Here is a 15,318-nt window from a genome sequence, read left to right as displayed (position 1 = left end):
TGCCTGTGCCCTGTATTTCTTGAGGAAGCAGTCTCTATTCTAGCCAGCATCTTTAATCTTCACTTTCTCTTTTAACTGCCTTGACCCTCGAGTTAGCCAGGGCTGCCCTGTAAGCTTGTTCTGTTCCTTTTAAGGGATCTCACTATTGGTTTCCTTTCAGTACCCGATGCTCCCTTTCCAATGGTCTAAATTCAGTGACCTTTCTTTTTGCTAGGGATGCAGCTAGCCTGGGTTCTCCTGGGATCAATGTTTTCCTCCCATTATTGATTGGCCTGGGCTGATCAGCCCCACTGGCCAGTAATTCTCATAATCCTCTTTCACTTTTCATTCTCTAGTCTCTTGTGCTTGGGTTCTGACAAATCACCACCGGTGTGGCTGTATCCACTGTGCTGTATGCTGTGGCATTATAAGGAGGATATGCTGTACTGACAGAAGTCTCCCACCTTTTCTGTAGGAGACATGCTCTCTAAAAACAGCTAATTAATAAAAGACTCACTAAACTTCTACTGTGCCATGCATACACCATGTCTCCCAAGAGTGATGTTACAATAACAATCAGTCTTCAATAATCTACAAATTTTATTACCCTTCAAAAATACATTCCACAGAGCATATTAACAATGTAATTTGACCAAACCATTTTCTTGTATTCTTTATCCTAAAGAATACATTTAGTACTTTCTAATTGCAAATGCAACATGACATTTCAGTCTCCTAACATTAAACCAAACTTGAATCCTATTGAATTTTTAGAATTTAATTCTACTTGTCCTTAGATACATAGATAGATGATAGATAGATACTTTATTGATCCCGTGAGGGAAATTGCAGTGCAACAGCAGCTTAACACACACAACATAGCCACAGTGTAACGAATTATATAATAATAGTACAATACATACAATACAATACAAGAGTTACTCACAGTCCGGACACACAAGAACAAACTAAAACAGAACAGTACACAGAAAATCGTATCACACATATGAATATAAATATAGATGTAACTATAGATATAAATATAAATGTATTGCACAGGTCCCTGGCATATATTGCACAAAAAATGGTTGTAAATGGGAAAAAGAAAAAGAAAAAGAAAGAGAACAGATGTAGCAGTAGATGTGTAGATGCGTTTAGTCCAGAAACAGGTCACTTTCGATGTTGCCTCTGCCAACGTTGTACGTTGTACAGTCTTATGGCAGAAGGCAAGAATGACATCCTGTAGCACTCCCTGTCGCACCGTGGATGAATCAGTCTATTGCTGAACGTGCTCTTCATTCCTGCAAGCCTGTCATAGAGGGGATGGGAGAAGTTGTCCATGATGGCCTCTAGTTTGGACATCATTCTCCTCTCAGCCACTACCTCCAAGGGGTCCAGGTCAGACCCAATGACAGAGCTTGCTCTCCTGATGAGCTTGTTCAGCCTTTTGGAATCCACTGCTCTAATCCCAGAGCCCCAGCACACCACTGCGTAGAAAATGGCACTCGCTACCACCGACTGATAGAACATGTGCAGCATCTTACTACACACATTGAAGGACCTGAGCCTCCTCAAGAAGTAAAGTCGGCTCTGACCCTTCTTATAGATGGCTTCGATGTTCTTAGACCATTCCAGTCTATCGTCGATGTGCACTCCCAGGTACTTGTACGAGTCCACCATCTCCACGCCACTCTCATGGATGTAGACAGGAGTAGGTTTGACCTTTTTCCTCCTGAAATCTACCACCAGTTCCTTTGTCTTTGTTACATTCAGTTCCAAGTGGTTCACCCCACACCACTCCACAAAGCTGCTGACCAGTCCTCTGTACTCCTCCTCCTGCTCACCCTTGATACATCCCACAATTGCAGAGTCATCTGAGAACTTCTGCAGGTGGCATGACTTTGAGTTTTACTTAAAGTCCGAAGTATAGAGGGTGAAGAGGAATGGAGACAGAACTGTCCCTTGAGGTGCCCCTGTGTTACTCACTACCTGTTCAGACACACAGTTCTGAAGTCTCACAGACTTTGGTCTGCCTGTCAGGTAGTCAGTGAGGTCATGGAGGCATTGACTTGCATCTCCTCCAGCTGGATGGTATTGAAGGCACTGGAGAAGTCGAAAAACATGATCCTTACAGTGTTGCCAGCCCTGTTCAGGTGTGAGTAGACCCTTTGCAGCATGTAGATGATCGCATCCTCCACACCAACACTGGGCTGGTAGGCAAACTGTAGGGTGTCCAGTGATGAGCTGACCAGGGGTCTCAGGTGGGATAAGACCAGCCTCTCCAGTGTCTTCATGATGTGAGAAGTCAGTGCAACTGGTCTGTAGTCGTTGAAGACAGAGGGGCGCCCTTTCTTTGGTACCGGGACCAGGCATGATGTCTTCCAGAGCACCGGGACTCTCTCCAAGCGCAGGCTCAGGTTGAACAGTCGCTGGAGCACTCCGCTCAGCTGATCAGCACAGGCCCTCAGAACTCTGGGACAGATGTTATCTGGTCCTGTGGCCTTACCCTCGTGCAGCCTCTTCAGCTCTTTCTTCACCTGGTCAGCTGTGATGGTCAGCCTGGCCTGGGGGATTGTGCTCATAGTGCTTTCAGTGCTGCAGGTGTTAATGGCCGAGGTGTTGGAGAGTGGCAGCTGTGGGGGATGGGTGGGTGAGTAGCTGTCGGGGGTTGTAGTTGTGGGCCGCCATGTTTGTGGGGGGATGGAGGAGGTGTTGGGCAGTTGCAGCTGTGAAGGGTTAGGGAGCGTGTGGCTGTGGGGGGATGGGTGTTGTGCCACAGAGGACCCAGAATCAAACCTGTTAAAGAACTGGCTCAACTCGTTGGCCATCTCCAGGTTCCCTTCTGTTGCACCCCCAGCCTGTTTGAAGCCAGTGATCTCTCTCATGCTGCTCCATACATCTCTCACCCTATTCTTTTGCAGCTTGTCCTCTACCTTCCTCCTGTAGGCATCCTTGCTCTCTCTTAACTTCTGCTTTAGCTCCCTCTGTACACGCTTGACCTCTTCCTTATCTCCCCTCCTAAAGGCTCTCTTCTTGTCATTCAGAAGAGCCTTCAGGTCGCTGGTGATCCAGGGTTTGTTATTGGAAAAGCAGTGTACGTCTTTGGTGGGGATGGTGTTGTCTACGCAGAAGTTAATATAGTCAGTGACACAGTCCACCATGCTGTCTACACAGTCCACCATGCTGTCCTTAAGCCATCACAGAAGACACCAGCACATACAGCAAGACTTGCCTGTAAAATGAAAAGGTGAAAAATGTACAAAGCAGATCATGACCTCATCTCATCTGGCTGAAGAAAATGTTTATTAAAGGGGATTAAATATATTGATTAAATATAAAATGCTATTTTATATTTCAGGGTTATAAAGAATTAGCAGTGATGAGCGCATTTCCAACCAAAATAAAAGTAAAATGTACACAATAACATGTAAAACCTACAAATTACAAAATAGATTAAATTTCCAGGTATGGCAGCACCATGCTCTGTAATTCAGAGGCAAGAAAAAATTCCAAACTACACAACCTGTAGTTGTCTATGACATTGTAAACAAGCTGGCTTATCAATACATATTGCTCTCAACCTCGAGACTTTAGACAAATTCTACCTGCTTGTTAACTCACATTGGAATATTTCTGCAGTGCACAACCTGTACTTATTCACATGTAGATCAGATTACATTAGTTTTTACAGTGACTAGTGAGCAGGAAGTGCCGCTTCATGTAGCAATTTCTCCAAATATTCACTCTCGTCTGTGGCAAAACCAAGGGTTTGAGACATTATGGCAACTTACAGTACTTTCACAAAATTCAAGATTTTGTGCTTAACTGGAAATTTGTCATTTTTCCCATACCGACAATAAATTTATTTTGTTAGAGATTTAATCACTGATCTGAAAACTGGAACTACAGTTCCCCTTTCAATACATTTGAGATTTGAAATTAATGGCATTGTTGAAAGCTGAACTTACATACATTTCAAAATTATCTCAATGACGTAACAAGCACACTCAAAAACATCTATTGCATGATTATAACAAAAAAGCAATTAATTGTAAAAAAACATCCTTTGAAGCTGATTTGTTTTTACTTTTTTTCATTTATCCAAACATACATAGTATTCTCGTAACATAAGAGTAACTGACATCACATTGTGTGAACGACTGGTCTGCAAATAACCCATTGGAATCACGTGTTCAGAGATCTATATTCTCAGGATTATGAAAAGTAGGAAGCTGTTTTTGACCAGGGAACGAAGAGCTGAAATGTAGAAACTTGCCTGTAAGAAATGGGCAGAGTGTTGATCCTTGCTGAAAAATAAAGTATGAACAACAGTTTGGCTGTGGAGGCTTCTTCCATATGTTATAATGATAATCTCATGCATTTAGTTACTGCTTGTCATCCCAAAAGATTCACCCCCCTGAAAGGGAACCTATCACACATTCTACTGGCCTCCACATTTTCCCTGTTCTTTATCCTCATGATAAGGGGTTATTTACTTGTTAAAGACACTTCCACTGGGCAGATTTGTAAAGGTTCAGGATAGCTTGGCCAAAACAAGGGATAAACCTGCTCTGTAAATGCATTTTTAAACCTGTAGATGGGTGCCTTGTCACTGGGGTCAGAGAATGATACCTCTCCCCTGTCATAGTCCAGCTGCAATCTGATTTTCTGAGGTTTCCTCTTCAGAGTGAGTCGTGTCTGTGGTGATGTCAGTGCTCTGTAATCACCATCCAGAAGACCTATCATCCAGAATCCTCCTTCTGGGCTCCCAGTGATTGATCCTTTTCTGCTAATGGTTTCTTTAGCCAGACCCAAGATCCAGTAATTTTTGTCTACCACCTCCACATCCCAGCAGTGTCTCCCAGAGGTGAATCCCTCAGAACCCAGCACACCTCCACCTGTATCAAACCTCTCTGGGTTGTCAGGAAGCTGCTGTCTCTCAGCTCTGCCTCTCACACTGGTAAGATCCTCAGACAGTGAGAGCTGAGGTTCTGCTGTGTTAGGATCCAGAGTCACAGGAGCTGATAGAGAAAGAAAATTGCAATATTAAATAGCTTCGGCTTATATTTGTAGCCAAGGTAGAGTTTATGCTGTACTGTATGTGTGATGTGTAACTAACTGAAAAAAAGGCAGTAAAAATGAATGAAGAAGTTATTTACATTTTTTATTAAATAATGTTATGATTGTGAGTGGAATGTAAGGACCAAGGGAAAAACATGTTAAAGTTCCTATCCTTATCTTCACACAGGTATATTCTCTACTAATAAACTTCATTTTGTAGTGGCTGTTGAGAATGTGAGATTTATATTGTGGAAGTTACATTTACTTAAAGCCATGCTGCCAAAATTATTTTAATAAAATACTCATTAAGTACTTAAGAGAGCTAAGTCAATAATTTAACAAGAATTATAGTTCAATGTTGGTGGAAATGAACAGGCTAAACCAATCTTCAGTATAATTGTGAGTAATCAAAAGATGAATGCAGTGAATAGGGTAGTTCATGTTCCGTTAATTATGTTTTATTAGAAGAATGATGCAAGATGTGCCTGTGGCCTGCTGTCTATTCCACTTTATCTCAGATAAGAGAAAGGAAGTCACATTACTGTAGAGCGCTTTCCAGAAAATCCTGTTAATCCCTCACCCCCCATGATCCTGCTCCCATTATTCACTGTACTGAACAATCCCCAGCATCTTCTCCCAGACTCTGTACTTCAGAGAGCCCAGGTGTTTGGCAACATCTATCAGTGCTCCCAAAATCTTCTCTGGATCCTGCAGTGTGCGCTGGACCCTACAATAATATTCAAGAGTCAATGCTGCTCTGGGTTTGAACTCAGTACAATAGAAAAGAGGAAGACATGCTGGAGTTCACATACTGTACCTGCTCTTTGTGTTCTTGTAGTTCTGAAAAACATAATCAATGTGAAATATGAGTGATTATTCATAAATAGAAATCTTAAGACATTCTGTAGACAGAATGAAGATCAGACTACAGTTGAATCAAGTATGTCTAAATAATAGAAAAGTAAGATCTTTATACAACACAGATTTTCAACAACAATAAAATAACATACCAATAAAATTTAAAAATCTTAGAAGATGATACAGCACAGTATTAAAATGCTTATAGGTTTAAAAGGTGTAAATGCTTATAACAGGCGTGAAAACAGAAGAACCTTCTGCTGTGCACTAAGTTGTCACTACAGTTGTTAACTCAGAGGATTCCCTGGTTAATGAGCGTGAAGTCAGGTTGGGCAATTTGTTTTATAATTTTTTCCTGAATTAAACTCTCCTCTAATTGGAAGAAGACTTGTCATTGCAGTAGAATTCAGGAAAATGCCAGACTGCCAGCATAAAATGTACAGCCGAATTCTCACCTCAGTGTTTCAGCCCAGCACTGGGAACACAGTATGTGAATGTGACCTTTCATTACTGTCAGTACGAATTATTATTAATGCCATACACTTATATTGTACTTTTCTGGACACTACTTAAAACACTTACAGGTACAGCGACGGACGAGAACAGAGTGATTAAGCCAAGACATAGATGGGGTAATTAGGAGGCTGTGATTAGTAAGGGCCAGGAACAAATGTGGATAGAATTCTCTTTTAGAGACATTTCCCGTGGTTTTTAATGACCACAGAGAGTCGGGACCTCAGTTTCACATCTCATTCACAGGACTACTTTTTACAGGATCCACACAGACCACAGGGTAAGCACCCTCTACTGGTCCCACTAAACCTCTTCCAGCAGTGACCTTAACTTTCCCAGGAGGTCTCCCATCCAGGTATGGGCCAAGCTCACACCTGGTTAGCTGCAGTGGGTCTCCAGTTGTGATCTGCAGAATGATATATATAGCTGCCAGCATTAAAAGGAGTGTTGTTACAGAGTCATGTTTACCTGGAGGAATGAAAGGTCTTTAGATCCCATCTCCTGTTCTATGGCTCTGATTGTGTCTGAAAGGGATGAGATCTCACTTGTGAGCCTCTTAATCTTCCTTTTTATCATCTGACTCTTCTGCTCCTCTTCCTTCCTCAGTGCAGCTATCCGGGCTGCCTCTTCATCTTGTAGAAACTGGTGAAGTTTCTCAAACTCCTTCTTTATCTGTCTTTCAGTTTGCTGGGTCTGCATCTGGAATGGAAAAAAAAAACATAAAGAATTTCATTTTTGTTAATGCTTGAAGAAACTTCATTTACTAAGCCTGTCTTTTTATCTGATCCTGCAGTAGCTTCAGTGATGTCTCAAGTTCCTCCTAGAAAACATTGACAAAGTTAATTTTTGAATTTGATCATTTTTAGTCAATTTGACTTCCCTGTCCACAAGCACTGTATGACCAGGAAAGAAAGAAAACATAATGAAACAATTAAGATTCTCTCATAAATACTTTCTCAGTGCCTACTTCCTACATGAAGTTCAGATTTTTTATGCGTTTTTTTTTTGTTACAGGCAATGTATTTTTTTTATTTTACCCTTTTTGAATTGTAGTGGTTTGAAGGGTTTACTGAGACAATTATTAATTGTAGCAGTGTAGCGGCGAGGCTTAATAATAAGGCAGAATTAAGTGTTTCTGAGCTTTCCCAAATTAGGCCTCATTTCTCTGTTCATCTCTAGGGTGCAGCCACAGAGAAACCATTCATGCAAGGTGATTTAAGGTCCAAGGACAGCTCCCAAAGGGGGATGCACTTAGCTAAGCCTGGCTATCATGATCAATGGTCATCCATTGGTGCCTATCTGTCTAGGGAGTGCGAGTTGGACATCTGGATTGCATTCCTAAGTGTCAGGACTAAGTGACTCATATCTCACCTTGATCAACCAATCAGGGACTGGTAGGGCCGAGTAACCCACGTGGGACTCTGATGCCCATGGAACTTTCAGCCAATCAATGAGCTGAAGTTCCTCCAGGTAAAAACAGGCAACACAGAGAGCCTGAGAGATTCAGATTCAGATTCAGATTCAGATTCAACAAGATTCTGTGAGAATTCCAGGGCAGGACGGCCCAGGAGCAGAAGGCTCCCAAGGGCAGGACATTCTCGCAGCGCGCCTCCTGACCATCCTGAGACTCAGCCCGGACAACCACGGAACGGCCAGTGTGTCCGAGTGCCAGAACTTTCCTTTGTTCTAAGAGTCTAGAGTGGAGGTTGCCAGAGGGTAACCAGCAGCAGGCCTCGTGAACAGGTCGGAACTGTGGACAGCTGAATCACTATTCAGAACTAGCTCTTCATCATAACGAACTGGTCCTCTTCCTGACTTGCTGGGACCCACAGTCATCTTTTCTCCTGTGCACAAACTTTGCTAGTTAAAGCCAACAGTGAGCATCAGCAGCGCACCGTCGCAAGCCGCACATCACAGCCTGGCACGGAGCCAGAGAGCGCGGATTGGACAGCAACAGCCTGCAACTGTTTCTTTGTGCCCGCAGGAGATCTGAATCCCCAGAGATTGGATGAGTATTCAACTTCAATGCATTACAGCTCGAGAATTCAATTGTTATCCCAACCAGTTGATATCAATTTAATTCCTAAGAGTTATGTACTTGTTTGAGTATCTAATGTAGAAGTTGTAACCAAGTTCACTTTACGAAACGGTCTTAATGAATGATATACTGAACGTATGTCCTCTTGATATGTGTAACACTTTGTAACTGATTGAATATACCTTTTGTATTCTGATAACCCTCTCGATAAGATCTGTTAGGTTTATATGCATATTCTATGTATTAATAAATGTATCCTCGTGTATTAGTACCTGTGTGTGCGCGTTGTTTGAGTTATGTCGCATGGTTGGATTCTAAAGCCATCAAAAGAATCAACTTTGTGATTTACTGCTACAATTAATAATTGTCTCAGTAAATGCCCAAACCCTACAGAACTGGTGCCTTCAGAGAGCCACTATGATTACATATTTGGCGTCCCTGAACCGGTTTTCTCTACATTTATTTGGCGTCCCTGGGTGGGCGTGGCAAGACTGAAATGAGTCAACCAAGCGGAATAATTCAATATAAAACGCCGCGGGTTTCATACACGACAATACAGTGTGCTGAAAGCCGAAAGAAAAAAAGTTCCCCTTGCTCTTTAAGCAGTGCTTGATTGTTTTGTGATCTTTTGCGATCTACCGGGTTGATTGCATACTTGATCTTGTGGTTTTCTGTGGTAAAACTGTGATTTCGTACTTAAAAGTAATACTCTTTAAGTTTAACGATGGTTGGTAAAAGGTCTGAATTCGAGTCGCTATTAAGCACTCTCTCTAGCAGCGACAGGTCTGACCACGATCTCTTCCACATCTCCGTCAGCGGAGAAGCTAGGAGAATAGATCTCCATTCTCTGAGAGAGCTAGCGAAGGACATAGAGAGATTTGACCCCGCAGTGTCAGAGAATAATATCGAGAGTTATATTCAGGACCTCAGGTATAACCTGCAGTACCTGCCAAACGCCACAGAACAGGAGAAAGTGTTTCTGGTTAGAAAAACTACCAGCAGAGCTGTACATGAGTGGATGGCTAGGCAGATGAAAGAAGTCTGTAATGACTTTGAGCAGCTTTGTCAAGCACTTATCGAAGAATACAGTGCGTTTATTGACCCGACTGCTGCGATAGCCGCCGCTCTTAACATTAAGCACGAGAGAGCAGAGTCCCCTCGCGAATATTACGAGAGACTTAGACGAACTTATTTTGCAGGGCGAAATGATGAGGGTTGCGAAGAGAACACACATTTCAAGGGTTTATTCATTGCGAATCTCCACCCGTCAGTCAGAAAGATGATCTTAATGCATACAGATGCACAGACCATGAAAATGACTGATATCAAGAGATTCGTGCAGAAAGCCTGGGAGTATGATGTCCAAAGTCGCTCTGAGCAAAAAGTTGCTAAAGCGACTGCGTTCGCCGTCAGAGCCAGCAGGGTTAATTCCCCCCTGCTCGAAGGAGCACAGGCTCCTGAGCTGGCTAAGCCCCGTTCCAAAGCACTCACACAGGACCGCACCCAGCGTCCTAAGTGCCATGAGAACACCGGGGGAGGGAAAGGGCTAGAAAAAACTGAACAAAAGGATTCAGTAGCCGCCCGCCTGGCCAGGCTTGAACAAGCTTTATTAGGACAGGGACAACCGCTCCCCAAGGCTGCCGGAAGCGTGAATGAGCTGATACTCTCCACTGGAGGAGGCGGAGACCCGCCCCCTCTCCCTCCCTCAGTCTATCTGATTGAGCGGAAGGGTTCCTGCCTGGATAAGGTCAGCCACTCCCAAGTGAGTGCTGACTCCACCCCTGAAGTCACAGAGCAGGCAGTAAAACGCAGAGGAAAAGCAAGAAGCTTTTACTTCAAGGCTGCCATGGGAGATGTCTTACCCAGTGAGACACTGATTGACACTGAGGTTGAAAGGTGTTTGATGTCACACGGCAAGCTCAAACGGGTAGAAAAAGAAAAGGGCATGCGACTCAGAGAGGAACCTTTGGTGAATCACCAGAAAGGCAAGGTGTGGAAACAGGTCAAGGCTCCTAAGCCTTCTGTACAGAAGGAAAGGGGGGCCAAGAGGCAGACTGTGCTCACACAGTGCCCACCGAACACAGAAGCCTATGCGGAGATTCCTTCTGTTCCCTCTGGACAAGAAATAAAAATATTTCCTTGTTCCCCAGATATACAGGGAAGTCGTGTCCCGGCTGAGGTCCCAACAGCCTCCCTGCCACAGGAGCGCTGCTCCGAGCAGCCGCCTGATCCACCAGGTAAAGCACACCCCTTTTACATCCCTAAAGAGGAGCAGATCTCCCCACCTGGCGATGAAAAGGATCTTTCCCTGTGCACCCTGGCACCCAAGAGGGGTCAGGACCACCACCCTGCAGTGGTGGAAGGGATCCAGATGGCAGGAGAGCAGGTTGGTGATGAAGCCCTCACCCTTGGCCCTGAGAGGTCCTCTATTAGTGAGGATCTGCTTGAGCAGCTGTCACAGGGCCACCGCCAGGTGCCCCTAGTGCAACATTCACAGGTTAGACAGGAGGTCCAGCTGGACGCTGAGACTACTGCGCTGTGGACACACCTGATCCCAGATGCCGATTCCCTCTGCTGTGACCCAGGGAACCTGCAGTCAGGTAATATTATTTCTCACAACTACCAGGTAGTGAGTGAGACTGACCTGATTGTTCCTGCCTCAACGGCAGGGTTGCCAACACACCCAGTCCCCAGGAAGGGACAGGGAATGAAAGCCGAGCCGGTTTTCTTACAGCCACCAGCTCAGTTTGTCAGTCTGAGTCTGACCAACAGTGGTTCAGCCAGACTGGAGCTGGATGGTCAAGCCACCCGCCTGCCAGTGCAGGACATCGCAAAGAGGGGTGTCAGAATCCCCGCCTGCACTGACATGGGCCTGGTGAGTGATAGTGAGTTCAAAGACAGTGAACTAGCTATCCCAGTGCTGGGGCAGCTCCCTGAACCCCTAGCGAGGGAAGGGGGGAGCGAGCAGGTGTCCTACACCCACGCCCAGCGAACGATTGTAAACATGCCAATAGAGGGATTCCTCAATCAGGAAGTGTGCAGGGTGGACCTGAACAGTGAGAATGGGGTAACAATCCCAGATCACTCAGGTGCTCCAGATGACCACTCAGCCGAGGGTCAGGCATGCTCCACCGCTGCACCGCCCCCTGCAGGGTTCCTAGAGCACAGGCATGAACAAATCGAAAAAGCAGATGCCCTGGAAAAGGAGGAGCAGCATCAGCCGCTGCGTCAGATCTCCCCAGATTTCCAGGAGGTTGGTGCCCAAGATGCCACATGGCATACTGAGAAAGACACCATGTACATGCTGCGCCAGCTTAGAAAGGCAACAGTCACTCAGAAGGAGATGACTGGGATCAGCCACCAGAAAAGACTTTTGGGAGGACTGATTGCTGCCGCCACTGTTGCACGTTTGCTTTTTCTGGTAGGTTTGTGTGCTACTGGCACTCTCACCCTGACTGCCCCAAGAAGGCAGGTGTCAGAGATGCCAGAGGGTAGTGACAGACTGTATCAACAGCAGCAAAAGTTGGAAAGCTTAGGGGAAACCCTACAGGCAACTTCCTATGCAACAGGGTTAAATCTTATTCCCCAAACAGTGGACATGATTGTTGGTGTTATACAGTGGGTTTATGCTTGTGTGCAACAGGCCAGAATGTTGACACAAGACCTGTTAAGGGAATTTAGTGCCACTGTAGCCAGTCTAACCACGGCACAAATCCCAACCCACTTGATTCCACTCTTCTCAGTAGAGGAGTATGTGACATTAACCCCATCGCTCATAGCTCACCCAGAAGGCAATCCAAGATTGAATTCGGTTCCAAATCTTGAGATGGGTATGGCTACCAAAGCTATCCATTGGCTGTGTCTAAACGATTCACCAATGAAGGGTGTAAAGCTACTAATGGGCAGAGGGAGGTTAATGAACCCCATGAAGAGCAGGTGGGAAGTAATTGGCTGGTAAGCACACCACATTTAACTGACACTATGACTTGTGACGGGCATGATACAGCTACCACAATGCAGCTACCTAACCAATAGTTTTCCTGTAAGTTCCCAAGGAGGCCATAGTACAGCTTGGTGACTTAACACTGTACTGTCTAGAACCAGACAATATAAGACCAAACTTGAGGTCTAAGATGCCTTCAGGTGCCACACTATTCAATTGGATAGAAATCCAAGAAACAGTAAGCCCTGAAGAGGTACAGGTAGTTAGTTTGCTTTAATGGAACAAACCTCCAAACCACCCTAGCAGATACCCAACACAGGTGTTGTGGTTTATCGGGGGGCTGGGAACAGGAACTGTTGTTATTGTAACACTACTGCCGGGTAGCTGGATCATGACTGACAGTGTACTCTGAATGATGTACTCTCACATCAAGATGTACTCTGGGTAGCATGAATGAGTCAAAGGTAGCATGTCAAAAGAAAGGAAGTGACTTCTCCCCAAATATCTACCACAGAGGTATCAGATATTGACAGTGAACTTCCTGATGTGTAATTCCTAGACTGAGATAATGTCTCCTACCGTGTTTATACATACTCCAGATGTTATTCATCCTGTTTGTATCCAATGCTGGTTCTGGTATGAATTCTCGAGGAGTAATGTAGACATTTAAGATTAATGTTCTAATGACAAGGGACATCACTTAACTCTGTTTTGTTTTGAAGGCAACAACGCCTCAGGACCTCGTGACCTTCAAAAAGGGGGGATATGTAGCGGCGAGGCTTAATAATAAGGCAGAATTAAGTGTTTCTGAGCTTTCCCAAATTAGGCCTCATTTCTCTGTTCATCTCTAGGGTGCAGCCACAGAGAAACCATTCATGCAAGGTGATTTAAGGTCCAAGGACAGCTCCCAAAGGGGGATGCACTTAGCTAAGCCTGGCTATCATGATCAATGGTCATCCATTGGTGCCTATCTGTCTAGGGAGTGCGAGTTGGACATCTGGATTGCATTCCTAAGTGTCAGGACTAAGTGACTCATATCTCACCTTGATCAACCAATCAGGGACTGGTAGGGCCGAGTAACCCACGTGGGACTCTGATGCCCATGGAACTTTCAGCCAATCAATGAGCTGAAGTTCCTCCAGGTAAAAACAGGCAACACAGAGAGCCTGAGAGATTCAGATTCAGATTCAGATTCAGATTCAACAAGATTCTGTGAGAATTCCAGGGCAGGACGGCCCAGGAGCAGAAGGCTCCCAAGGGCAGGACATTCTCGCAGCGCGCCTCCTGACCATCCTGAGACTCAGCCCGGACAACCACGGAACGGCCAGTGTGTCCGAGTGCCAGAACTTTCCTTTGTTCTAAGAGTCTAGAGTGGAGGTTGCCAGAGGGTAACCAGCAGCAGGCCTCGTGAACAGGTCGGAACTGTGGACAGCTGAATCACTATTCAGAACTAGCTCTTCATCATAACGAACTGGTCCTCTTCCTGACTTGCTGGGACCCACAGTCATCTTTTCTCCTGTGCACAAACTTTGCTAGTTAAAGCCAACAGTGAGCATCAGCAGCGCACCGTCGCAAGCCGCACATCACAGCCTGGCACGGAGCCAGAGAGCGCGGATTGGACAGCAACAGCCTGCAACTGTTTCTTTGTGCCCGCAGGAGATCTGAATCCCCAGAGATTGGATGAGTATTCAACTTCAATGCATTACAGCTCGAGAATTCAATTGTTATCCCAACCAGTTGATATCAATTTAATTCCTAAGAGTTATGTACTTGTTTGAGTATCTAATGTAGAAGTTGTAACCAAGTTCACTTTACGAAACGGTCTTAATGAATGATATACTGAACGTATGTCCTCTTGATATGTGTAACACTTTGTAACTGATTGAATATACCTTTTGTATTCTGATAACCCTCTCGATAAGATCTGTTAGGTTTATATGCATATTCTATGTATTAATAAATGTATCCTCGTGTATTAGTACCTGTGTGTGCGCGTTGTTTGAGTTATGTCGCATGGTTGGATTCTAAAGCCATCAAAAGAATCAACTTTGTGATTTACTGCTACAATTAATAATTGTCTCAGTAAATGCCCAAACCCTACAGAACTGGTGCCTTCAGAGAGCCACTATGATTACATATTTGGCGTCCCTGAACCGGTTTTCTCTACAGCAGTAATCACGAGGTTGTTCGTTTGGGGCTTTTAGAAAATCAATCATCAGAACAACTAACAACGCACACACACGGGTTCAATACACGAGATACATTTATTAATATAAACTGTGCACCAAACATATACTAGTCTGCCTGGATATGAGCGGCAGACCTTACTGTGAGGGTTATCAATATACAAGGTATATAATCTCTAAGAGATGCAAACACAAAGAGATACACAACAGAGATTATATGTCAATATATATTGTTCGGTTACCAAATGGCTAATCAGTGTTATTACCCACTGTTACTCTAAACTCGGAAGTAAATACATTACTCATGAATTAAATTGATAACAAATTGTGTTGAGGTACAATTGAATTCTTGAGACGCAATGTAGAACATGGGGTTTACTTATCCACTGTGTATGGATTTGGAATTTCCCGGCACGAACACCAAACCAGCTGACAGGCTCTGTTGTAGCCTGTTCCAGCGGTTGTCCAATGGGGGTTGTCCCGGCGTCCTCTGGCTACCGGCCAACCAGTCGAGGTGCAGCTCGGAATAGGACGGGCGGAGGAATCTGACTGCGGCGCGCAGGGCAGTCGTTGCTCCGAGGGGATCTACCAGCAGTCCGGCTGGCTAGTAGAAAGTCTCTATGCACAGAGTGTGACCGCGAGTCCTCACAAGTCACTCTTTTGCCTGGGAAGAAACTGGTTCGTTCCCGGTCCAGCGCTGCTTCTGAATAAGCTATTCAGGTTGTCGACGAGGGTCCAAC

General features: G+C 44.7%; 1 protein-coding gene across 1 annotated transcript in view; it reads right to left on the bottom strand.

Moving 5' to 3' along the window:
* Positions 1-3,269: 3,269 nt before the first annotated feature.
* LOC102685448 (zinc-binding protein A33-like) overlaps positions 3,270-15,318 on the bottom strand; it is a 43,036-nt gene continuing 30,987 nt past the window's right edge. The window contains exons 3-6 of the mRNA XM_015348915.2: positions 6,880-7,110; positions 5,858-5,880; positions 5,649-5,767; positions 3,270-5,000 (exon numbers count right to left, since the gene is read on the bottom strand). Of these exons, the coding sequence (XP_015204401.2) occupies positions 4,468-5,000; positions 5,649-5,767; positions 5,858-5,880; positions 6,880-7,110 (906 nt within the window). The 3' untranslated portion in view covers positions 3,270-4,467. The remainder of the gene's footprint in view (positions 5,001-5,648; positions 5,768-5,857; positions 5,881-6,879; positions 7,111-15,318) is intronic.

This window comes from Lepisosteus oculatus, chromosome 11 (assembly GCF_040954835.1).
Source record: "Lepisosteus oculatus isolate fLepOcu1 chromosome 11, fLepOcu1.hap2, whole genome shotgun sequence".
NCBI lineage: Eukaryota > Metazoa > Chordata > Actinopteri > Semionotiformes > Lepisosteidae > Lepisosteus > Lepisosteus oculatus.
The sequence above is the reverse complement of the archived record's forward strand: the minus strand, read 5'-3'. Positions and strand labels throughout refer to the sequence as shown.